A 27,569-nucleotide genomic window follows, 5' to 3' on the forward strand; every position below is an offset into this window, starting at 1 on the left:
TAGAACTGTTAAAACCATACAATAAATTAGTCCAACAAGACATTTCTAGACACGAAAATGAAATTAAGAAAACAATTCCATTTTCAATAGCCTCAAAAAGAATACAATGTTTATTGCCTGTTTAACAACAGGCAAGCAAAACATATAATCTCAAAACTACAAAACATTGTTGACAGAAATTAAAGACTTAAATAAATGGAAAAATAGCCCATTTTCATAGACTGGAAGACCTATTCCCCCAAAGTGCTCAACAGATTCAGTGTAATCCCATCAAAATTCTAGTTGGCTTCTTTGCAGAAGTTGACAAGCTAATACTAAAATTCATGTGGAAATTCAAGGGAGCTAGAATAGCCAAAACAACCTTGAAAAAGAATAAAGTTGCATTTTAAATTTACTACACAGCTACAGTAATTAAGACTATGTAGTACTGGCCTAAAGACAGATATACAGACCAATGGAATGGAATTGAGAGTCAAGAAATAAACACATTTTTGGTCAACTGCTTTTCAACAAGAATGACAAGACAATTCAAAATGGAAAGATCAGTCTTTTTGACAAATGGTTGTAGGACAAGTGGATATCCAAACATGCAAAAGAAAGAAGTTAGAAACCCTACCTCACACCATATACAAAAACTAACTCAAAACAGAGCAAAGACCTAAGTGTAAAAGCTAAAACTATGATGCTCTTACTGCAAAACATAGGCATAAATTTCTGTGGCTTTGGATTAAGAATGGTTTTTTAGATTATGACACACGTAACACATGAAAATAATACATAAAGTGAATTTTTTCAAAATTTAAAACTTTTGTCCTCCAAAGGATACCACCAACAAAGTGAAAAGATAGACTACAAAATGGGAGGAAAATTTTGCATATCATGTATCCGATAAAGAAAGGACTCTGGAAGATAGAAAGAACTCTTACACCTCAATAATAAAAGGACAAATCATCCAATTTTAAAAGTGGGCAAAGGATTTGAGTAGACATTTCTCCAAAGAAGACATATACACAGCCAATAAACACGAGAAGATGCTCAACATCATTAGCCATCAAGGAAATGCAAACCAAAATCACAATGAGATAATCACTTTATCCCCACTAATAACAAACATTGGTGAGGATATGAAGAAATCAAAACCCTCATAAATTGCTGGTGAGGATGTAAAACCATGTAGTCACTTAGCAAAACATTTTGGCAGTTCTTCAAAAAGTTAAAACATAGTTACCAAATCCCCTGACAATTCTACCCCGAGGTATACATCCAAGAGAAATGAAAACATATGTTCACATAAAAACTGGTACACAAATGTTCATGGTACCACTATTTATAATGCCCAAAAAGCGAAAACAATCCAAATGTCCATTAACTAAAGGATGGATAAACAAAATGTGGTATGTCCATAATAATGTATTATTTGTCAATAAAAAAGGAATATAGTACTGTAACATGCTACAGCATGGATGAACATTGAAAACATATTAAGAAGCCTGTCTGTAAAGGCCACATTTTGTATGATTCCATTTATGTGAGATTTCCAGAATAAGCAAATGCTTATTAGATTAGTGGTTGCCTATGACTAGAGGGACAAGGAGAAAACAGGAAGGGGGAGTAAGGATTGCTAAGGTATGGAGAGAGAAAAATATACTTGGGGTGATGAAAATATTCTACAATTGTGGCGATAGTTGCACATACCTGTGAATATACTAAAAACCTCTACATGATACACTTTAAGTGGATGCATTATATTTCAATAATTTTTTTTTTTTTTTAAACCTGGGACTGTCAGATCTGCCTCTTAACATTAAGCAAATTATTTACTCTGACTCAATTCTCTCTGTAAAATGGGAGTAAAATATCTATCTTGGAGCACTGTTCTGGAGCTAAATGTGCCTATCACAATGTTCTAAACATAGTAGGTGACCATCAAAATGGTAAAACTCCAAAATCTCAAGTCTTAATGATGATAAAAATTGTTATCTGGGAATCAAATATTTACAAATGATACCAAAAAAAAAAAAAAAAAAGGCAGGCACAGTGTGATTTGGAAATATCATATACATTTCTCAAAAAGCAATAATTTTCCTCAAATACTTAAAATCCATCCTTCTCTTAGCTCATACATTAAACTTTTGAATGAAAAGTGATAAAAAATTTAGTAATTTTCTATTATGTTTTTGAAAGTATGAAATTAAGAACGATTAAGAACCTCCACTCTTTACTTTGAAGATCTTTCAGACAGTAGGACTATTTAATTGGCAAATTACTTGCACATGCCATTAAGTGGTTAGACTGAATTTGTTTTTACAAATTCTATGGACTCTTATTCCTTAACCTCCACCACACTATAATCTGAAATCATCGAGGTCTTCATTTATGCAAATTTAACTTTCTATGTTCTTGTTTCCACACAGAATAACTAAATTAATGCACTTTAATTTCCAAAAGATCCACTTTTTGAAGCTGCAAATCAAGGAAAACTGGTTTCCCATTCAAATAAAAAAGGTTCATCAAGCTACTTTATTTTAAACACTAAAGCATAATATCTCTCCCATGGATCCTAAAAATTTCATTAATACAATAACACAAAAAGGATGTTTCTATTAAACCGGAAAGAAATCCCTCTTGGAGGCAGAGGGAGAGTTGGAGAACAACCCGCACGTTCTCTCTGAACAGCTTTGCCGGGGTGCTTTTTTCTAACACGTGCCTAATCCTCAAAGAAAGTCGTGGTTTCACTCTAAGGGAAATAATACCCCACCCTGCTGATATTGTTAACAACAGCATATATGGCCATCGTATTTTAAGCAGGGAGCAAAAGACAAATTGTTGAATTCGTAAGTTAAATGACATAATGGAGTGAGTGGATGGAGACCTATCTCTACTGCCACATGCTCCAGTATCAAGGCTGCCATTTCAAACCCTTTTGACAAGTGCCTTTTTATATTAATCACAGTTAAGGGTCTGGAGAGGAAAGAAGTATTCTGGCTACAATTCACACTCGCTCAAGAAAGTTCTAGGGGGAAAATGGGTGCCATTAAAATAGAGTAAGTACACAGTAAGTACTTCACACATGCGGCCCTTCTCATTAAAACTGAGTTCTCTGTAAGCCCCCGTATACTTGCTATTATTATTATTCTGAACATGTAGGTACAGTGGTGATAAGTAGCTTTCAAAAAGTAAGCACACACGCACACTGCACACACACAGGCAAGCTGGGCTGAATACTGTACCCAAGTCATACTTTTGTGATGCTGGTGAATGTAAAAATGAGGGCTAATTTCCAACTCTTCCAATTCTGTACTTAGAGAGGGACAGGACTACTCTGATGAAGTCATGGGCATCCTAGAAAAAGCATCCTCCACCTCACAGAGCCAGAAAACAAAGTTGTTGTTCCTACAAAACCAGTCACTTTCCCTTCTCTTTGGGCCTGTTTCCATATTCATGAAAGAAAGCCAGAAACTACACCAGCCATTATTCCACTGCAGTGTAAATGACATATCCTTGGAGAGCTTCTTTAAAACAAATTCCCAAGCCCCACGCCCTAAGATTTTAATTCAGTAGACTCGAGATGGAACCAGGGAGTCCACAGTGGTAATGAACACCTCCACGCTATCACAACAAAAACCCATGATCTGATTGGTAAGAATCCTTCCTATTCTAAAATCTGATGGCTCTATGAATCCACAAGATTACTACACTGTTTAACTCATTACTGCAAATGTTGGTACACAAAAATAAAAAAAAGGTTAAAGGCTGGCAGATACCTAGCATTTGTATTAATCTTCTATCACATGCATTATCTAAAATAGACAGCGGGGCGCCTGGGTGGCTCAGTCGGTTGAGCGTCTGACTTCAGCTCAGGTCATGATCCCGCGGTTTGTGAGTTCGAGCCCTGCGTCGGGCTCTGTGCTGACAGCTCAGAGCCTGGAGCCTGCTTCTGATTCTGTGTCTCCCTCTCTCTCTACCCCTCCCATGCTCATGCTCTGTCTCTCAATAATAAATAAACATTAAAAATTTTTTTTAATTAAAAGTGAGTGGTCAACTGAGATGTTTTCAATCTATATGCTAGAAGAGTTACTTTCAGTTGGGTAGAATGAACCATTAGCAGTCTTTAATAACATCAAAAGTAGGTCCATTAAAGTGATGTTTGAAGGCACAGATTAGTCACTCTCCAGACGTACAAGCTTGTTTTTAATCATCTGTTGCATTAATTATTGTTAACTTCCCTCACCCCTAGAGAAAACAACCGAAACATTCCAACTTTTTAAAGCAGTACTTGGAATCCCTCATTCTCTAAATGCAAATATATCTATATTGTTTTACAAACCAATTTCCTAAGCTAGTTTCCTTAGACAGATGTAATCAAAAATAATGTTCTTGCAAAAGCATGAACATATATCTAACCCTACTGAAATGTTTCAAGAGCAGATGTACTACAAATGCACACCCACAGTGATCCCATTTAGTATAAAACTGTTTTATTTCAATTAAAATGTCTAACTATCCACCCCCAACACATACCTAAACTGTAATTTTCTCTGAGAACTTCCAATATGTTCTTGATTTTGTTTCCTTTATCAACCTATCAGAGCAAAAACTGCCTTGCAACTGTTGGAAGAAATCAGTCATTAGCAGCAAGATTACAGCAAATTTTCCAATTTAGAAAAACTGTATTTTTATCTCTCCCTCATACTGAAAGAATAATGGTGTAATTTTCCTATTTTTAAGTGAGCAGTACAGCTTAAAATAGTCAAATTTTCCCAGTGCTCCAACTTTTAGGATTTACTGTTAGCTTTCTGTTCTCGACACCTTCTCCCCTATTCACACGTTCTCCTCTCCCTCCACCTGACCCACACATGCACACGCACACCATAGGGGCAGAAGCCCCCAGTCAGCCTCTCCACACCTTCTAAAGAACAGCTAACCTTCAGGCAGTTGTTAACTAAGGAGTGGCTTCACAGGGTTATTGTGATTTAGTCCCCAATTGACATTCTTCCACCTTCTCAACAGGCCTTCCCCCCCACCCCTGCCCTATTTTTAAAATGGAGTGATGAAGTAGCAACAAGTACAATATTGTAGCCATTTGAGCACGGACGATTCTCAAATTATCCCACCACCTGGAAGTGCTCCCTGATACTACGATCTTTGAAAATTGAACCCATTATGGTCAATCGTGCAAATCCGTATTTAGCTTTTCGTAAATAGTGGATTTTTGACCCAATGAACTGGAACAGCTTCTGAGCAGGGTCTGGGAACTCAGTCAAGACACTCTGTACCCAGGCATGCCACAATTCTTATCAGTGTGGAAATTATTTCAAGACTCACACTGTTCTTATTCAATATTCTTACTCTCTATTGGAATGTGTATAAGAAAACGGACTTGAGTCTCAGAGTTAACATAAAAACTAAAATCTACTGTACAGCAGTAAGCCTCTTTCACCAAAATAACACACAATTTTTCTGAAACCCCCAAATCAGAATCAATATTAACAAAGAACTTCCCCCAAATAATGCTCCTTCCAACTCTTAACTATTTTTCCCCTCGCTTAGCTTTTGAATATTTCATTTTCTAAGTGTCTTTACAAACATGACAACAAATGATCTTCTTCCCAGTGAGCTTATTAAAAAAATGTTGGGTGAGTTCTGTCCTCTTCTAGTCTAACACTTCCATTCTTCTAGCTTTTTATATTTATTATTAAGTTTGGGTGCATACCTTCAAAAATTTATTTCCATAATTTTAACTGCTCCTTTTCTGCACCCTGAGTCAAAATGACGGAAGCAGACTGTTTCCGCATATGTCGTCACATCACCCAGCGTGCCTATCCCCAGAGCGTGCCAACTCCACCGTCGCCACAGCAGGTGTTATGGGACAAATCTAACCGTGAGCCCAGAAAGGCCCCTCCAGACACGTCACCATCCACATCAAAGAATGAACTAGAGAAGGGCATGAGAGATCATGCCACTAGTTCTGTAGATCGTGGGTAGGTCTCACACACAAAAGAAAGGTCCTGTTCAAATGAGTTCGACAAAGTTAGATGAATTTATTGTTCTGCAGGGTTTCTCAGAGCCTTAATAGGCTAAAAATTTCAAGCTTTATGACTGTCTAGTAGGAGGATCCTTTTTTCATGCAACACTTACTAACATAAACAGGAAACACCAATACTTTAAGGTACCCAAATGCACAATCTCGTTCAATAGCGAAGATTAAAGGACAAGAGGCCACTGCAGTTTCCAATAAAAGAGCAAAACTGGGCTGGTTTCTTTTGGACTCCAGGTCAACTGACAGAGCTGAAGCAGCAGGCCAGCCAAAACTTCCCCAGTGCGGCACAGGGCATAGACTATATTACAACTGAAGTTTTTAACAGCTGGAGAAGTCTTAAATAAGAAATATGTCTCCTTGTTCATCTGTCCCTCTACAAAAACCCATTCTTATCTTTTGGCAGATCACTGACCTCTTTGAGATCTGCTAAAAGCAAATGCTCATTTGGACAAAGCATTACTGACAGCTATGGCTGTTCACGGACTCCCTGACACTTACCCAGAGCCCCAGATTCGAGAAGTCCCGTCTTTCAAAAATTCCTGTCTTTAAAGTTCAATCAAAAACGGCAGAACTCTCCCCGCCAAAAAAAAAAAAAAAAAAAATGCAGACCCATACACACACCACTACCACATACATAATGAAAGCGGTTGCTTATGCTCATATACTAAGAATAACTTTAAAATTGCATGATAAAACAGTTCATGAAATTTTGTTCACTGTAATGAAAAGATAAAGTTAAAGAAACAGAAAAACATGCAATAGCATTAGGCAAGTAAAACTTTTAGATTTCAACCTAAGGAAGTGCTGTGGTATAGAATATACTTTGGATTTTCAAGGGGTCCAATTGTGATGTTTGCCAGACAAAAGTAAGATTCAGGTCCTCCACTACCATTGAGCTAAGCTATTACTGTTGCCTCCTGCAGATCCAACAACAGAAGAAATATCAAAGGATAGGAATAGTTAAATTAACATCATGAAGAGACCAATCACTGGTGGGTGCACTAAATATGTCAGATTAACCCCCCCCACACACATACACACACTCTTTCTGAAAATTCATACTAAGGAATAGGCTTTGCTTTCCGAGCATCCTCAAATAAGAAACTTGGGGAAATGAAAGTGGGAAATCACTATTCACAATGTGTCTACGCCACACCTTCAAACCCTGACCTTCACTTCCTCTACTCACATAAAGGGAGTGGTCATCTGCCTGCTTCACACGGGTACTGCAAAGCCCACACAATGATCATAGGCATGTCTGCCTCTGGCTGTGCCCCACTCCAATTAATGCAAGAAAACCTACCTTTTCCAAGGATCATTTGGATCTGGTTCCTGTCCTCTGAAGACCCTGTGGGACTCCCAACGGCCTCTCCTATTAAATAAAAATTCCTGCCCAGGAGCCTGTGATGGGCACTCCATCAAATGGCACCCATAGCTCTTATGTTGCATATTTCAATCAAAGGCTTCCTCTAACATCCTCCACCCGTGGACCACTTCCCTACCTCCCACCACTCCAGGACTCCCCCTGTACTTAGAATTCTGGTCATGTCAAAAGATAAAGCTTCCTGGGTAGAGACTATATCAAATGCACGGCAACAAATTACGTGGACATGTGTGTCACCAGGGCAACTTTCTATATATACCAAGAACTCTAATCCAGGTACATTCTTCCTTATCATTACTTTCCACTGCAGTCATAGAAACAAACTCCTTACTAATGCATTTGCTTATTATTCTTTACTTCATGAAAAATTATTAAATCCCCCTCATGTCTGATATAGACTGAAACCACTACCGATCAGTTGGCACCTACCTTCACTAAGAAGGCAGCCCGCCTCACAGAGCACAACCACCACCAGAGGGAGGCAGCAGGACGTGGTCAACAACAAACACTTGGCTGTCACCAGGCTGCTACCCTGGCAACTCCATGACTGTGGACAAGTTACTTAAACTTCCCAAGGAGGAGTACCTGGGTGGCTCAGTTGGTTATACTTCAACTCGGGTCATGATCTCACGGTTCATAGGTTTGAGCCCCGCATTAGGCTCTGTGCTGACAGCTCAGAGCCTGGAGCCTGCTTCTGTCTCCCTCACTCTCTGCCCTCCACCGCTTGTGCTCTGTCTCTCTCTCTCTCTCTCTCTCTCTCTCTCTCTCTCTAAGATAAAAATTTTTAAAAAAACAAAAAAACCCAAGGCCATTTCCTCATCAGAAAAATGAGAATTATATAGTATAAACCTCCTAGGTTGTGAGGATTAAGTAACAAATTACATAGAAAGCACTCAGACCAGAGGCAAGTATGTAATAAGTGATCAATAAACTTAAAGATAAAAATGACAGGTACTTTCCTTCTCTAAAGAGATTATGTAACACCATATATCTCTAGAGCAGAACAAGCTCAGCAGCTACCATTGGGTCCTCCCTCCTTTTCTTTGACCCCCTTTTCCCCCACAGCCAAGTCACATATGATTGATTCTCATGAATGACCCTGGTGGGTCCAGAGGTACAAGTCCAGTCCAGGACTCCATTATCTCCTGCCTAGACTGTCACAGCACCTCCCATGTGAACATCACCTCCAGACCTCCACAGCTCCAAGGTCCTGGCATCCACAGCCCACATGTCACCTCAGTGTTCAGACACTGTTGCTCTAGGGCAGCTCAGATAGCATCTATCTCTCCTACCCACTTAGACTGCTTTACGTTACAGATCACCATAGATTTGTTTACCTTCTCCCTAAAATGTAAACCCTCATAGGAAGATTTTTTAATCTTGTCATTTCTGTATCTCCACTCTTATAGTCAGATTTGAGAGACATCCCGCTTTACTAATTCTTTTCTCTCATCCACTTAAATGCCTTCAAGCACTATTTGCTGATAACTACCAAATTTCTATCTCCCAAATTCCACACTCAATTTAAGTGCCTATTTGACATCCTCATTGATGTATCTATTAGGCATCAAACTACCACATCCAAAAGTTAGCTCCTGTTCTCCTCCCACCCCCAGCCTGCAGCCCTTCCCATCTTGGTTGATAACTCCACCCTTCCAACTGGCCAAAGACTTTGGAATCATTCTTGCCTCTTCTCTTTCTTTCACAGCCCACATCCAATCCATCAGAGAACTCTGTTGATTTTCTCTTCAAAATACCCCTCACCCCCCTCAGGTCCAAGCCACCATGATCATTCACCTGGATTACTACAATAGCTTTCTAACTGATCGTTCTTTTTCTACTCTGTCCCTTCCATGCTCTATTCTCAAAGGAGCAGCCAAAGTGATCCTGTTAAAACATAAACCTGCTCATTATCATTCCTCTGCTAAAAAAAAAAAAAAAAAAAAAAAAAAAAATCCTATGATGGTTTCCCAGTTCACTTACCATCAAGGTCCAAGCCCTAACCTTGATCGGAAGAGCCTTACTACTTCATCTGATCTGTTACTTCTCTGAGCTCCTTTCCTATGAAGCTCTCTCTGACTCACACAAGTCCTCCTTGTAGTTCCTCAAATGTGCCAACTACAGTCCAGTCTTTGAACCTGGACAACAGCCATTCTTTTAGTCTAGGACAATCTCTCCCCTTCCTCCATCCCTGTATCTATATGATCAATTCCCCTACCTCTTTCAAATTTGTGCTCAAAAGTCACTTTCTCAGTCTTTTTTTTTAATGTTTTATTTATTTTTGAGACAGAGAGAGACAGAGTGTGAGCAGGGGAGAGGCAGAGAGAGAGAGCGAGACACAGAATCCGAAGCAGGCTCCAGGCTCTGAGCTGTCAGCACAGAGCCTGACGCAGGGCTCGAACTCACAAACTGTGAGATCATGACCTGAGCCGAAGTTGGACGCTTAACTGACTTAGCCACCCAGGTGCCCCAAAAGCCATTTTCTCAACAAAGACAACCAAACCATATTGTGTACAGAGGAGAACCTTCTTGGTTTCATAAATCATTGTAATCACCCAAATATCATCAGAACATACCCATTAAGTGTCTTAATCCCTAGTATTAACATCATCAACTTGTACATGTTCCTGTTAATACTCTGGTGGACCGGTAAGAAAAGTTATGTTCCACTGGTCCACCAATTGTTTTGATAAGTAAAGTTTTATTGGAAGATAGCCATACTCATTCATTTACACACTGTCCATGGGAACAGTCAACAGAGTTGACTAGTTGTGACAGAGACCCTAAGGCCCCACAAAGCTCTAAAATATTTACTCTCTGGTCCTTTACAGAAAAAGTCTATTGTCCCTGATCTAGCATAAAAGCAATGCTCAAAAAAAAAAAAAAGGAAATCACGTTGATACTCAAAAAATGTATATTTTAAAGAGGTAAGGCCTTAAATATTACAAATTGAAGTTTTTATGAATATCTCCTTATATAATGGTGTAGAGATTTATGATTAATATAATGTGACTTTATTTATTATTTCTTTACTTTGGTTAAATGACTAGACCATCAAAAAATACCATTTCCTCTTTCCTCTCCCTATCCTGCTTGCTTGCCACCATGATTTACTCTCTTTTGTACATCCTTCTCTCCCTACATTAGTCAAAATTTGACAGTGTCAGTGATGTTCAAATTCTGGGTATTCTGAAGTTCCGTTCCATGTTATATTCAATGTGTTAACATAATATAAATCGACTAATATTTATGTATTTTTTAAAAAAACTATGCTTACTCTTCAGTTCAGAGGTAAAATATAGGTCCTGTTCCTTCCTTCTGAAAGGTTTAGCATGGATTCCTATTGGCAACAGACCCATCTACAAAATGGCAGACATCCACTAGCATCTTTAGATGATGAATCACAGATATATACTGTCCCCTTCAAAATTTGTGTCTTCGTCAATTTACATTTTCCAAATGCAGTGCAACAGGCAGACTAACATTTATTACTAAATAAGTTTTTATTTAAATACTTCAAAGAAACCTTAAGGCAGTCAAAAATGTATACACATATAGATATACATAAACATACTACAAACATTCGATGCAACAGCATTCAAAATCTCAGCAGGATTTTTGTGAAAACTACTTTTTCTAAAATTGTTTTGATAATTCAAAAGGCCAAAAACAGCCATGAGAATCTTAAAAAATAAAGTTGGAGGATTCATCTGAAATCAAGACTTATTACAAATCTGTAGTAATTAAGAAAGTATAGGATGCTGCAGAAAGACAATTACAGAAGAACAGAGTTCAAACAGAGGAATGATTTATCATCACTGTATCACTGTAGGACAATAAAAGAGCAATCCTTTCAATAAATGGTGCTGGGAAACTAGATATCCGGGGGGGAGGGGGACTGGGGAGTGACCCCCACTACACGCAAAAGTAAAGAAAAAAACCCAAACACATTCTAGAAAGAGTAAAAATATAAATCTGAAAGGAGAACGAAAACACTTCTGGAAGAGAACATAGGAGATACTATCTTCATGACCTTGTGGTAAGCAAAGATTTCTTAAACAGGATACAGAAAGCAGTATCTGTACCAGAAAATGCTGATCATTTAACTACATTAAAATCAAGAATTTCTATTCCTTGGGGCTCTATTAAGTGAGTGGAAGTACAAGTCTGAGAGTGAAGTTATCTGTGAGATACACAACCTGTGAACACTCTCTACCAGACAAACACGACACCACTAAAGAGGATGCCCGAATGGCGAGTAAATCTTTTCTAAACGTTGCACAACCCAGTAATAATCCGAAAAATGCAAATTAAAGCCACATGGTGAAGTATCACTAAAATAAAAATGACTAGTAATACCAAGTGTTAGCCAAGACATAGAATAAAGAGAACTCTTACACACTGACAGTGAGAATGTAAACTAGCACAGACACTCTGGAAAACTGTTTGGCAGTATCTATGGGAGCCAAATAAACACATTTTCTATGACCCAGAAATTCTACTCCTAGAAATGCTCGCCACACCCACATCCCAAAGATGTATAAAAGAATGTTCAAAGTCCATTATTTGCAGCTGCCGAAACTGGAAGTGTGAAAACGTCTACCAATGGCAAAATGAATAAGCAAATTAGGAAAGAATCCTACAGAGGAATACTATACATACAACAAAGAAAAACAACAAAGTAAAAATACACACAACACAAACGTGGCTGAATCTCACAAATATTATTTGAGTAAAAGAAGTCAGGATGAACAGTATATTCTGTATCTTTCCATTTTTGTCAAGTTTAAAAACAAACAAACCCAACTGATGGCGGTAGATGTCAGCTGTGACCACTGGGCCTGGGGGACAATAACTGGGAAGGGGCCCAGGGAGTGCTGGCACTATTCTCTTTCTTATCTGGATGATGACAGAACAACTATACACACTGTGAAAAAATTCATCAAGATGTACACTTATGATTTGTGCATTCATCTGTACAGATGCTATGCTTATATACAGTATGCTTTAAAGATTAAAAGTAAAAAAATCACCATCATATATAAAATAGGCCACAAATGCAAAAAAAAAAAAATAGAACAAAATGTTTTTTCTCTACACATACAGAACTGCAAACTGTTAAGTAGAATTTTTTTCTTATGCTGAAATCCTGTTACCCACGTTACACATTTGTTGACATTTCAGAATGCATTTAAAAGTATCAGGTATCAAAGTAAGAAAATACGGTAAGAACAAAATATTGGAGATACACTTTCCCTCAAATGAAACAGGTGAACATAATGAATTAGATACCAAAGGAACAAAATTGGCCTAATCAGGATCTTTTCATTGTAGCAAACACAGGGACTAATCTAGGCATGAAAACATGCTAAACATAAATGAGGCCTCGAGAAAGTGGGGCAAGCCTTCACTGAAATGTGACACTTGATTATCTGCCCCTCACACCACCTGATTTTTGTTTGGTGTGTACCAGAATCAGCATTAGTGAGAGCATGAATACTGCTGACTTATTGACAAACACTGGTGCCTACTGAGCTTAGTCATGGAAGCCTGGCTTCCAATAAGCCCTCACGTGGAAACCCACTATGTGTACAGATGAAGAATGTTACTGCTCTCCTCTGGATGAAATGCAAGGCCAGGAAACCTGGGGAGCTGAGGCCACTCTCCTGCCTGCCTACAGGGCCAAGGGAAGGCCCCAGACGAACCTCTGTATCCTGTGAAACAGTGCTTCCCTCATGACCCCACCTGACTGAGCCAATCTGGGAGGTTAAAAAAAAAAAAAGAAAGAAAAAAAGAGCCCTTCCTCTCTCACCTCTTCAGGCTTACCCCTCCCAAAGACACACACCCAGGCAACCTTCTGAAACACAAAAGGGCCATTCTTGGGTGAAGGGTTTACAAGGAGCTAAGGATGCAACCAGACATAGGAGTGTTACTGCACAGACCTCAAACAGCATCACACAGAGAGACACCCAGTTCACAGATTGGGATTCTCTTAATTCTGGGGGTTTATGAGACCAAGATTAAGTCAGTCCTCTTTTCTGCCCAACTCCACTTTTTAAAAAAATTTCTTCAACCCCATTATGACTTTCTTGGAAAACATACTTATTGCTAGCTTCTTCTAAAGATACCTGATGTCAAAACACTCCTTAGGCTCCCATGTCCCCCATATGATTTTCCACCTCTCCTGGATGATGCTTCTCTACTTTCTGAAAAAATGTTGAAAGTCAGGTATTATTTTGCAAGCTGATGGTCACTTGGGGATCTTCCTTGTAGTATGCATAACCCTTTTAGTTTAATCCCAAATAGGGATGAATCCCTCAGAAAGGCCCAGGCTACATTGTATGACTCCCTCCCCCCCCCCCCCACCCCACTGCTGCTGCCGACACACACTGGGCAAGGGCCCCATCAGCTCATCATAAATGGATACAGCACATATCCTGTATATGTTTTGTGAGATAGGGAGGCTCTATAACAAACTGCCTGTGGAGGGCGGTACTGGGAGAGAAGCCACACATTCTTCTACAAGTTACATGCAACTGATGTAATCAGACTTGTAGTTCCTCGAAGCCATGATTTCTTATTTCAATCTCTTATGCCTTCAGAGATGGGACAGAACAGATAGTAAGAAAATTACTGGCTAATTGGCCAGTGGTTACGCTGCAAGTTAAAAGTGCAGGGCTTGCCCCCCAACCACCAAAAAAAAAAAAAAAAAGAAAGAGAAAAAGAAAGAAAAGAAAAAAAAGAAAAAGAAAATCCTCCTTTGCTCTCTTCAAGTTTTTTCTTTTAGTAGTATTTTTATAGAGGCCTTTGTTCCCCAGACAGCACTTTTACATGCAGTATATATTTTCATCTTCACATAGTCCTGGTAAAGCAAATTATTATTACCCTGATCTTATAGATGAGTAAAATAAGGCTCAGGAAGTTGAAACCCATCAACAAACTGCTAGGAGGAAGCATAAACAGAATCTCAGGCCACTCTTCTTGTTACACCTCATAGATGACCCTCTCTCCTGCCTCTTGCTTCTTCACCCTTTCTTTTCTTCTGCTCACACTAACACACATCCGTCCCTGTACTGGGGACAGTGTCCTCTTTCCTCTGCCAGGCCAGTGGTGTGGCTGGTGCCACCAAGAGCCCTTCCTGCTTCATGCTCATGATGGAAGGAAAGCATCTACAGTCCATTTCTCAGTGCCCTCATCTCTATCCCGGCTCTCTCACACTTCTCCCTCCAGACATGCTACAAAAAGGGTGAATGCTGGTGCTCAACTCACTCAAAGGTACAGGCGTTCCTCGGTTCATTCCCAGGAAATGCTATTGTAACACTTCCATCCAACTGGTTTCCATTGGGTAAATCAATACCACCGTGAGCTAGCGACTCATTAACTACTTGAAAGTTTCAATGGGGACATGTTTTATTGGGGTTCCACTGAAAAGCTGTGGTTACAGTGACACTAAGAGGAATCAGGTGATGGGAAAAAAAAAACTAAAATTATTCTAGGTATTTTTAAATATGAAATCATCCTCATGAAGTGCTAATGAAAAGCATCTGAGCTTCTGGATCGCATGAAACAAAACCATGTTTTGCCTTTGCGCTTGCAAAGCTAGCTGATCTAGTTGTAAATAACTGTCATGTCAAAGGAGCATGGAAAAAAGGGTGTCAAAGGGGAAGGCTTCTAGAATAAGTCTATTATGCTGTCTTATCTATATGTTATGTAGTTATTATGTTCATTTCTGATAAGGAAAATGAAGACCTGAGAGGATAATTAACCTGCTCAGAGACGAAAGAGGCAGAGCTAGAAGTAGGTGAGTCTCTCCAATTCCTGAACCATTCTAGAATAGATGGTACTCTACTATACCATCTGTATTTTCCTCCCATCTGTGCATTTCTCCCATCAAGTAAGACAATCTGTCAAGTAAGACAAGCCCAAGAAGTCTAAATGGATTAGAAACTATGAAAAAAGACATTCATTTTTTTTAACATTTATTTATTTTTGAGACAGAGAGAGACAGAGCATGAATGGGGGAGGGGCAGAGAGAGAGGGAGACACAGAATCTAAAGCAGGCTCCAGGCTCTGAGCCATCAGCCCAGAGCCCAATGTGGCACTCGAACTCACGGACCGTGAGATCGTGACCTGAGCTGAAGTCGGACGCTTAACCGACTGAGCCACCCAGGCGCCCGAAAAAAGACATTTCAAATAGGCACATGAGCTATCTCGACCCTGAATGACCACTCCATAAGCCCTACAGGGCCCTTTCCCAGATGCAGGGCCATCTACAGCAGGTTCGCAGGCACAAGCACCATATGCTGGATCCTACATGGTCCAAGGAAGACGTGGTACTTTCTGTCAACTCTATCTTCGGTGTGAAAAGTTTATTTTTGCACTTTCTAAAAACCGCAGTAAGCAGTTTATTTTTCATAAGGAACCTACCACTGTGCTGCCACTTCCTTTCTCCTAATACTTAAAAGACTTCTGGGTCTTCTGCAGCTCTGCAGCTGATCCCAGTGAGTTTGGTTCTGGCTTTTCAAAATAAAGAAGGTGGCAGCACAGCCACCACCACCAACCCAACTAAGGGGGTACGCACCGTTGGAAAGAACACTGCTCTGCGCATACTACCCTCAGCTGCCGTCCTGTGCAGGGCTCTGCACTCACGCTACCCTGTGGAGCTGAGGTCAGCATTCCAAGGACTGGGTGCACGGAACCTTCTGTTCAAGGGCAGTTTATGACTGCCTTCATCGTGCGGGTGGGAAGAACCACGGATCATGAAGAGAACCAACAGAAGTCCTGCCGCATTCACGCAGTCTACGACCCTGTGAAAAAGTCAGGTGCACTCTCCCTTGCCTGAAAACTAAACCAGAGTATCAAAACTGAGCCAGAATCCCTTTTTTTTCCCAACAAGAACAAGACCTGAACTGGAGCACCAAATCGTGGAGATATCTTTGCTCAATGGGATGTGCTGAACTTCTTAAAAGCCTTTCCGTACACTTCATTCACGGGGGCAAAGAAATGCTCACTCAAGTGTGCACTTACTTCGGTGCACACACACTCACACCCCTTACCAAAAGTAACTTCTCCTTTGCCAGCTTTGTCAAATAGCTGAAAAGCCACCATGAACAAAGCATCCGGGGCACACAGGACAGATTCAAATGCTACGAATTCTTGAAAGGATATTAATCTGCAACATAAAACAAGCACAAAGCATAAAATCAGTAGCTTGCAGAAAATAAAAGCATACACAAATACACACTGAGGAAAAAAATTAAATGTCACTGTCAAAAAATTAAATTCAAACCTAAACATTTATAAACACTCAGCATTTCCTTTCATATACAGTGGACTGAAATAACAATGTACAGAATCTAAAGAACATGACAGGTTTGAATTATAATTTCAAATGTAAACTGTATTAGCCAACATAGCATTTCTGTTTCAGGCAAATCATTGGACTCTAGAATTAAAGCTTATTTTAGATTAAGATGTGACTGTGTAGCAGCAAAACAGCACAGCTTTGTCATTCATTGATACCTTTATACACCATGTAAAAATGGTTCACAAAGATTCATTTATTGTCGATACCTACTGACCGCATGTGGATTCAACTAGGAATAATATGGTTAGGGGTGATGGAATACAAATGGATATGAAATGTGACACCAAGGAACTTCTAGTCTGCTAAGGCACATAACACTAGCCTAGATCTAGAAATAGTATAAAGGGAAGACCAACCTAAGACAGGGACCAATATGATAACAGAATTGCAGTAGGAAAGCAAAAAAAAAGCTTTGTAGCAAAAATGGAATACAAGCTGGGCCTTGAAAAATGAGTGAAATTCAGGTGTATAGTAATGGGCACAGAAGGGCAGGCACTCTGTTGGGGGATGCTTACAGAAAAGCAGATGCAAGAAAGCTAGGGCGTGTACAAGGAAAATGGCAAGGAACTGTAGAGTACATGAAAGAAAAGATGGTGAAATGAGATTAGAAGTGTCAGGCCAGAGATGGGCATGAAAACAAAAGAAGGGCCTGGTTTTTCCTCTCTAGGAAGCAAGCAGTTATTGAAAGTCTTTGATGGGCTGCCTGGGTGGCTCAGTCGGTTAAGTGTCCAACTTTGGCTCAGGTCATGATCTTGCGGTCTGTGAGTTTGAGTCCCACGTTGGGCTCTGTGCTGACAGCTCAGAGCCTGGAGCCTGCTTTCGATTCTGTGTCTCCCTCTCTCTACCCCTACCCCACTCATGCTCTGTCTCTCTCTATCTCTCAAAAATAAGTAAACGTTAAAAAAAAGAAAAGAAAAGAAAAGAAAGAAAGTCTTTGAGCAAGGTCATGACACAATCAAATCTGGTTGTTTGGAACAACATGACAAGTCACAGATGCTGTGCCTTCCAAGGAGTACATGCACCAACAAAAGCTTTTCCAGAAATGTTCTTTGTCACTATTTTGTATTTTAATTGTCCAAATATTCCAATGATACACTGAAATAGTCCAAGTTTCTGGAGGATATAGAGGGAGGAAGAAAACAGAAGCATTTTCCTATGTTTCTCAAAACAATTACTTCTAAACATCTCATAGAGAGAACACATTTTTGTACAAAGTACATGTAACAAAGTTAGCTGTTTCCCAGAATGTCACCTGATTGTAATAATGTCACAAAGAAAGGAAAATCCTGTGGAGTGTTCAATATACTATCTATCGCTGTCATTCACCACCCAAAACACAACCTTCTGAATGCACGGAGACATTGGGGAACAGCAGGTGTTACAGAGGAATGCATGCCCAGAGCACCTTCTCTACCATTCAGTCTGTCTCACTGAGAATCTACGTGCAAGCAAGGCCGGAGTTGGGCCTCAAGGAGCTCACAACCTACTAGGCGAGGGCAAGGCAGTCATGTGCACATATACCCACCAGAATGCACAAGCTGAGGGTCAAAGGTAAAAGAAGAAATAAAGTGTTAGGGGCATAAAAGGAGGAGCAATCCATTCTGCTACAAAACTGGGGAACACCTCATGGAAGTGTGGCATTTCAAGAAGAGATTTTAAATGTGTGTTTGTTTTTGAGAAAGAGAGAGAGAGAGCGCACAGGGAGGGGCAGAGAGAGAGGGAGAGAGAGAATCCCAAGCAGGCTCCACACTGTCAGCACGGAGCCTGAGGCAGGGCTCAAACCTACAAACTGTGTGATCATGACCTGAGCCAAGATCAAGAGTCGGACAGATGCTTAACTGACCGAGCCACCCAGGTGCCCCTAAAGAAGAAATTTTGAAGTTGAGAAGATCTTAGAGATCATCTACTTCAACCTCCTTATGTTACTTTTGAGGAAATCAGAAGTTAATGACTGTGTGATGGTGAAGCACTTGTCGCATTTGGGACTAAACAGCAGGCATCCTGGTCTCCATCTGACTGAGACAGAATTCCAGCTGGTAGGGGAAAGTGGAAAGAAGAGTGAAGGGCAGAGAGAGGTGGTTCCACACTGAGGAAAGAGCAGAGCAGAGAACAGAGGTGACAAGAAATGAGGTGTGCTGTGGTTAAGGGAAGGCTGCACGTGTTGCCGACCTTGCATCTAACAGGTCGTGAGGAGTGAAGAGTGGCTTGAGCTATAACGCTGGCCACCTGAGCAGGACCTTAAAGGTCACCTTACAAAATCTCGACTTTTTTGTAAACAGTGAGAAGTCACTGAAGGCTTTGGGAGTTAATAAATATCAAGTTCATATCACAGAAAAGGAATTGGTGTGGAAGATGAATTTCACAGAGGACAAAGACGAGATGCAGGGAGACAGCCTACGAGCTGGGGACAGCAGGGGTGTAAGCCAGAGCTACCATACCAAGACTGAAAAGAGAGGATAGGCTAGAGAAATGCAGTTGAGGCAGAAATGAAACTTCGTGGTGACTGGATGTTGGAGGCTGAGGGCCAGGGAAGAGGTCTAGCTACTCCCAAGACCTCCAACCTGGATAACTGAGTGAGACGATGATACCACCACCAAAGACAAAGAAGAAGAGAAAAAAATGAAAAAGAGAGAAGGGACTGTGAGCCAGTAAGACCAAATCTGACCATGTTGCATTTGAGGTACCAGTGGGACACTGAACATGGTGTCCAGCAGGAAACCAAAAGGACCGGCGTGAAACTCGGGAGAGGAGCTGACAGGAGTTGAACCCCACCACTCAAATTCATGATGAAGTCCTAACCCCCAGGACCTCAGAATATGCCTTTGCTTGGACATAGGGTTGTTGCAAATGCAATGAGCGAAGATGAGCTCATACTGGAAGAGGGTGGGCACCTAGTCAGTATGACTGAAGTCCACATAAAAAAGGGAGATGTGGACACAGACATACACACAGGAAAAACACCATGTGAAGATAAAGGGGCAGTGAGCAGATGCTTCTACAAACCAAGGAATACCAGAGATTTCCAACAAATCATTAGACGCTAGGGGATAGGCGTGCAACAGATAGATGCTCCCTCATGGCCCTGACAAGAAACCACGCTTGCTGACACCCTGGATCCCAGCCTCCAGAACTGTGAGACAGTAAATGTATTATTGTGTTTTAAGTCATCTTATTTGTGGTACTTTGTTACAGCAGCCGTAGAGAACCAACACAGAGGCCAAGATTGGAAACACAGATCTGGGAGGTTTTAAACAAAGGCTACTTAAGGCTGTGAATGAAACTGTCCAGAAGCATCTCCATCCAGAGGCACACTCAGCATCCTCTACGACGTGGCCGCAGCAGAGAGGGGAAGGTGTTTCTGGGCTACTTGCTTCTAACTGCCACTCCAACCCCAGGGCTCCTCTGAGTAGGTACCAACAACCACACAGCCACAGTGCTCCCCAGTTTAACTTGCTGGCAGTTTGTCAAGGCAGAAAACAATCCTATTTGCTCAATTATCCTTGCACAGACGTTAGGTTAATTAAAAGCGAATTGAGCAGTGTGTTCTCCAAAAAGAGGCACTTTTTTTTTTTTTTAATTTAATGGTCTGAAGAAAGAAAGGCTTAAATATATAAAAAGAGCATCTTTCCTCTCTCAAAATGGTTTGAGAAACCTGAACATTATCTATGTGGGTGAACAAATCCTTGTCTGGCAGTGTCAATGTGGTTTCATAACCATATCTGGCCAATGAATACTCTGGTATTTTAGGCATGTTACAGATACCAAAAAGGTATGTAATTTGGTAATCCTGTTAGATACAAGTATTATACATCTATGTAGGAGGTATACAGATGAACCATGAAATCATAATGTCTTACTGTTCAGCAAGATCATTTTGGATTTTCAAAGTAATCTGACTAGAAAGCTATCAGAATAATTACATAGTACTATATATTCATTTGCAGCATGCTATTTAAACACACACACACGCACACACATATTTCATATAAACAGTCCTTCGGTCTTGCTTTACAGATTTAATGGGTATTAGCATCAATTACAACAAAGAATACAAGCTTAATCAAGTTCAGACCTGGCTGGTGAGCTCACTTGGTTCCTTTTCCACCCAAAACTTCTCTGACGACACCGGATGCCCTCAGAAATAAATCACACAACTTTGATGACTGTGGCTCCATGACTGTGTCCGTGGAACAGTGTCTGACACCAGTGTTCACCTACAGCAACTGATAGTGCGACGTGGGTCAGCAAAGAGAAGCAAACCCACAAGTCACTTTTTTCACAGGCCTACAACCACTCAGATGAGGGAGGAGTAGGTTTCTACTCCATTTCCTGGCTCCAGAGATTTTTTTTTTTTTAATTTTTTTTTTCAACGTTTATTTATTTTTGGGACAGAGAGAGACAGAGCATGAACGGGGGAGGGGCAGAGAGAGAGGGAGACACAGAATCGGAAACAGGCTCCAGGCTCTGAGCCATCAGCCCAGAGCCTGACACGGGGCTCGAACTCACGGACCGCGAGATCGTGACCTGGCTGAAGTCGGACGCTTAACCGACTGCGCCACCCAGGCGCCCCTCCAGAGATTTTTTTTAAGGAAGTTGTTTTGTGTTCAAACCACCAGAGCCATCATTCTCTTTACTCTAAAGCCATTTTTAACAGCAGCAACTTTACAACTCCTTGAAAGTCCAGGTAAAGTAGCCCAAACACCACATACTACAACCAAATACAGAGCCAAGGAGAAGAAGGATTAAGAGTAGACTGCATCAGTATGCTGTACTTAGGGCTGTGTAAGACGACACACCTATACACACAGAAAGATACTAGAAGGACACGTACCAAAATGATGCCTGAGTGTCCTTACAGTGGTGTAACTTTAGGTCTCCTCCTCTCAGCTTTGCAAGGAATAGCTCTCAGCCTGGAGACACTTAAAATATAGAGAATACCATGATATTATGGGGAAAAGTGGCAAGTAACAGAAGCGGAGATAAATTACTTAGCAATTCAGAGGAAGGAAAGATTATTATCACACTGAGAGGAAAGTGATGGAGAATGTCAGTAAGATCAAGTGACATCAGAGGGAAGATATGACCAAGTGGACATGTACCTTTGGTCTTGCAGAAGAGGTAAGACGGGCTAGAGGAGAGATGGGAGGTGGGAGAAGGACAGGCTGGCAACGGCAATGAGGCATCAGTGCCTCCTCTATGTGCTGAGCAGAGGCCAGTACTGGGAATACACGGGGGAAAAGTGCACCCCCTGCCCCCCAAGAACTGACGGCCCAGGGGGCAGATGGCAAGCCAGGAACCAAGGAAGGAGGGCTGGAGGGAAGAGCCACTAGAAGTGCAAGGTCACTGGGGTAAGGGCAGGTGCAGTGGTGCTTAGTAACATGACTTTGTGCTTCAAACCATAATCTGGCAGTGCTGGAAGGAGAAGAGTGTGCAGTTGGGGAGACATGTTGGTTGAACCCAGGGAAGAACCATGAAGACCTAAAGGGAAGGAAGGGCTCCTTACAACGAGGGCATGCAAGTATATGGTGCCACACCCTCAGGACAGGGCAATCTGACGACACAGCAACAGTCTTAAAAACGCCCACACTCTTTGACCCCACAAATGAAGGTGTACAAACTTATGTACAGGGATGTCCAAGTGGCATTGTTGATATTAGTGCAAAAAGTGAAAACAACCTCAATATGCAAACATATGTGACTGATTACATAAAGGAACATCCATATATAGAATACTATCCAACCACTATAATTGCTACATACACAAATTCACATTAGGTAAAAAATTGGTTATACAAATGTATCTAAAAAACAATCCCATTTTGTTAAAAATGGACAAAAATAATACTTTATACACATACACAAAAGTGTGAAGGATGTATGCCAAAGTATTAACAGTGGTTCTCTCTAGGTAGTTAAAATATTAGAAATTTAGGGTTTTTCTCTTTTTGCTTGCCCATATTTTCTACTCTTTTCAGTAATACACATACTGAATTACTTTTGTAATAAGAGAAAAATTAAAATTTATATGAAACCAAACATCAAGGATTTAATAAACTTAGGTAGTGGCAGAAGGCCTGAATAAGGGATGGGGGTGTTTGGAGGGGGGTACTGAAAAAAGAAACAAATGATGGAAAGAGTCACACTAACTGGCTATCTGAGGTGGACAACCTCCAGTTTCTCTCTTCCTCCTGCTGTTGCTTATTCTCGCTCAGCAGCGGCTTATGCCCATGCGGTCCCTTTCATCTCCTGCCTGGCTCCCACCTCCAGGCCAACTCTGTGGCTAGGAAAATTTAAGCAACTGCACATAAGGATCTGATCTGTTCAGCTTTCAGGAAGTTTGGATGTAGACAATGCACCATATCAAAACCCAATTACCACTTTTACTTAAGGTTCCTAACCACAAGAGCGCTTCGCAAAAATAACTTCTCCTTATAACCCTCTTCCGTGTGTTACAACAGAAGCCAAACGATTGTCCAGGATTAATGGCAGAGATAAAAGTAAAATCGAACTCCAAAAACTGGGTCCCAACCACCAGACCACCCAGGTTCAAGTATCTGAGAATGTCAAGGGCGGGGGGTGGGGGGGGAAACAAACACAGAACTCGGCTTTCCTGAGATCTCCAGTTGAGCAAAAGAGTTTTGGCCTCTATCGTTTTAACATCTTTAATAGCTTTGGGGGTTTTCCACCTCCTTATCTCCCTCCCAAATGCCTTGCAAATATACATTGTTCAGGCCACCAAGCAAATATGTTCCCTGCACCTTCTATATACCAGGCAAGCCCCTAGGCACTAAGGACACCATGAAAATGAAGAAGATGGACAGAATCCACATCTCAAGGATTTCCACTGTAGTGGAGAAGGCAGGCAATGAGCACAAACATACATACGTAAAAATAAGATGATTCATAATCAGCTAACTTCTGTGTAGAAGATAAAAGAAATGCTTTAAAGCAGTGCTTCTCAGCCCCAGAGAGCCTATTTAATTGGTCTTAGGAGGGACCTGAGAAGTCATTTTTTTTTTTTCAACCTTCCCAAGTATAGCCAAGCTTGAGAATGATATGGATGGGACATGGGCTGTCTGCCTATGTGGCCCGCAAATGCCTCTTGGGAGGTGGCAGTAAGTCTCAATGATGAGGAGAAAGCACTGGGAAGATATGGAGCAAGAGTATTTGGGACAGAAGAACCTCGGTGAGAGGCTGGCCCTAAGACAGGCCAATCTTGGCAAGACCCATGGGGCAGGGAGCCACCAGAGGGCCGGAAACAGGGGAGGAGGGAAGCTGAAGGGAGACAGGGATGAGGGAGTGCGTTGAGCATACGAGGCTATGTGGATTTCAACGCAAGCATGCATGGGGGACAGCCACTGTTGGAGGGCTTTATGCCCAGCAGTGATGGGATTGCATGGAAAGAACACTCAGGATACTGAGGAACACGGATTGCAGGGAGAAGAAGTGAGCCCAGTCCCCAGTGGCTGCAGCAGGCTAGGCCTAAAGCTTAGCAGGAGAGAGAACAGAATGGAAAGGGTTCAGATCCAGGCTCTGTCCAAGAAGTCACAGCACACAATTTATAAAGCCCAGGGGCAAATCAGGCACCACCACCCCCACCCCCCTCCCCACCCCGGAAGCCCAGTGGCCTGTGGATGCAGAGATTATGGCAACCAGAGGCACAAACTCTGAGGCCCTGTAGTTACAGAGGATATGAAAACTACTAGTTAGGCAGATGATGGATTTTACGTCCTAAAATCATCAGTAGTAAAGTGGAAAAAGGCCCAAGTTCTACTTCTTCCTTTGCCTAAGTGGCTGAATGATCTTGCTGCACAAGTTGGAGCAGATCTCCTCTCCCGATCTATGAGGGAGGATCTATCCAATGCATTTCAGTCTACTATCCCGTTTTCTTCCAGCACTGGCCTTGGCATTGCCAGGAGTATATGTGTCCAGAGGCCAGCTGGGCTCCTCAGCTCTACATGCACTTGGGTTCAAACCTCACTGCAGCATTTGCCAAGGGGCTATTTAAATTCATTGGCTCCAGTGAAATCTGGCAGACTGAATATTGTTCAAACAAGCATGCTACTGCCTGGCTTTGAAAACCTATTAAAGATTTTATTAGCAACTTTACTGTATTGTTATCACAAGTTTAGCCTATAAATATCACCTCTGCATAGATCACTGCCTCTATATTGCCAAACGTAGATAAATATCATAGTCCCTCCCTTGTAATTGTGACCTTGACCCAGTAAGTGATAAGCCCATACTTCCAGATCTACCTGTCTGTCCACGCCTTGCAGTTCACTCCAAACAGCGCTGGGCTACCCAAAGCTGCCTGTGCCAACTACTGGGATTTATAGAGGGCATTCTTATACCTCCAACATTTCCTTATCAGAGGGATCAAACATATTTAACAGGTATGACTCACCCCCATTCTACTTTTTGTTAATAGTTCACTGAACTACACACTCAAAAATGTCTCCCACCTATACACATTCTATACCCCATTCCTTCTTCTCTTCTTTGTTAAATACTACTATCCACTCCCCAATGACCTCAGGAGAATATGTCATGTCCTGTCACCTCTCCAACCTTTTAAACCTTGAGTCATAAAAAAGTTCTGATCACGGCCAATGCCCACAAGAGTAGTACTGGATCAAGGAAAAGAATGCCCCCAGAGACAAATCATGTTCTCTATCCTTGTAAGGCTCTAGACAAATATCCTGTTCGTTCTTAAATGCCAATAAGCATTGCGGGGGGGGGGGGGGGACCTAAAAAGCTATCTTATATGACATTGTTTCCATTTTGTCTAATAACCAATATTGACAGAATTTAATAATGTGCAGCATAAATATCCTGTATCTTAATTACATCATGGGGTATACAGCATTTTGAGATCTACCCAAAGATTCGTATTTCTTTTAAAAGGATAAGGGTATTAAGTTTAAAAAAAAAACATAAACAAGTCATTTTAAATTGGAGGTTGCCTTAAAGGAGGAAAAGAATTAAAAGGGAATAGAAAGACCACTCGTTTAAAAGAAAAAAAGGGAGAGGGCACCTGGGTGGCTCAGTTGGTTGAGCGTCAGACTTTGGCTCAGGTCATGATCTCATGGTCCGTGAGTTTGAGCCCTGCGTTGGGCTCTGTGATGACAGCTCAGAGCCTGGAGGCTCCTTCAGATTCTGTGTCTCTCTCTCTCCCTCTACCCCTCCCCCACTCATGCTCTGCCTCTGTCTCAAAAATAAATAAACATTAAAAAAAAATTTTCTTTAAAGGGAGGGGGAAGTAGTTTTAAACCACAATGGAAAATTCACTTAGGTAAGCAAAATAGATTGAAAATATATTTATATTTCCTAGATCTTCTTTTGTTCTTCTAAGGCTGGATGAGAAGGCTTCAACTTCATTAACATGGTAAATGAAGAAGGACAATGGGGATATAAGCTTTAGGTAAGAAATCAGGACCTGAAATGCGAGTAAGCACCGAATTTGTTCACTAGCATTTTTTAAGTGACCACTATACACTGGCTATCACTCTGCATAAAGCAGCAGGTTAGTTGTTTGGTTGCCACGGAGTAACCAGGTGGTTTAAACGCTTCCAGTAGAGCACACACTGTGGAACCCTTTACTTATCTGACTTGAGTCTTCAGTTTGATTGTTCCTTTGGTTCAGAGCTGAAAAGCACAAAAGGTACCTTCCACTCAAGAGATTGTGTGAGTACTTAAAAAGCCCGGAAAACAGGCTGAAGAACAGAATTTTCTCATGAACACTTTTAGCAGATGCCCATATTAACTATGGGTGTTTCTTTGCTTATATAGCATTTGAAAACACCAGATATCGACTGAGTTAAATGATTTTTTAATTGGGACACAACGCCTCTCTCAGTGTACTTTTCTGCATCTTTGAAGCCAGGTAATGATGATTACAGTGATGTCTGAAAACAAATAAGCACCTAAGCACAGACACACAGAAAGTGACAAGAGCAAATGTGCTACTTTCTTGCATCTGCCAACGACAATTCCTGGTTCATCTATTAAAAAAAAAAATCAAAAATAAGCAGTAAACTAAATTTTTACAAAACACATGAAATTAAGTTTTACTGTCCCTTTTCAGGGAACATTATCGATTACTCAGAAGTATTTTAACTTTTTTTTCCCTTCAACTGTAAGTCTTACATTATGGATACACATGAAAACCTTCTTCAATGTGATGACATAAGCGTTTGGCAAAGCAAAAATTAAGTGACTGAAATAGCCTTTATCATATTTTAAGAAATAAAATTATTCATGCTGTGGGCAAGAAGAAATAAAGTACACAGGCTTGAGCCCAAATATCACACACACAAAAAAGCCAACATTAATATTTGCTGTGCCAGCTGAATTCAAATTAACCCAATTTTACATGTTAATTAAACCAGCTATTTTCTTCTTATTGTATTTTTGCTTCTTAAATAGTAGAGTCTACAAGTGATTCCCAACAGACTTGTTCCAACAACAATGACGTATTCATTTACTTCTATTATGACCGTACAATACAGTAACTGAGCAGTAATTTTTCACAGTCAATTACATGTGTGGCTCTTTATGCTTAAAGATGCTGAAATAATGTGTACTATAGAGCCATATGCCTGCATCTTTAGTGTGCCTGAGGCAGTTGCCTGGGTAACACATTTTCTCTTCGGTTTAGCATAACCCTTCATTGAATATCATTAGGTGTCATTAAATAGCAAACATTAACATGAACTTCAATACACTACTTAGATAGAGTCATTTTACCCATGTAAACAAGTGCTCCATCATTTATA

At 40.9% G+C, this 27,569-nt stretch overlaps 1 protein-coding gene across 5 annotated transcripts in view; it reads right to left on the minus strand.

The window, feature by feature from the left end:
* SLC25A13 (solute carrier family 25 member 13) overlaps positions 1 to 27,569 on the minus strand; it is a 185,461-nt gene that overhangs the window by 97,886 nt on the left and 60,006 nt on the right. For 4 of the 5 annotated variants that reach the window (XM_043588929.1, XM_043588930.1, XM_043588932.1 and 1 more), the window contains one exon: positions 16,481 to 16,596. The exons of the other annotated variant lie outside the window; for it this stretch is intronic. In XM_043588929.1, coding sequence (XP_043444864.1) covers positions 16,481 to 16,596 — 116 coding nt within the window. The remainder of the gene's footprint in view (positions 1 to 16,480; positions 16,597 to 27,569) is intronic. 5 annotated transcript variants of the gene reach the window in all.

The sequence above is a fragment of the Prionailurus bengalensis genome, chromosome A2 (assembly GCF_016509475.1).
Source record: "Prionailurus bengalensis isolate Pbe53 chromosome A2, Fcat_Pben_1.1_paternal_pri, whole genome shotgun sequence".
Taxonomy (NCBI): domain Eukaryota; kingdom Metazoa; phylum Chordata; class Mammalia; order Carnivora; family Felidae; genus Prionailurus; species Prionailurus bengalensis.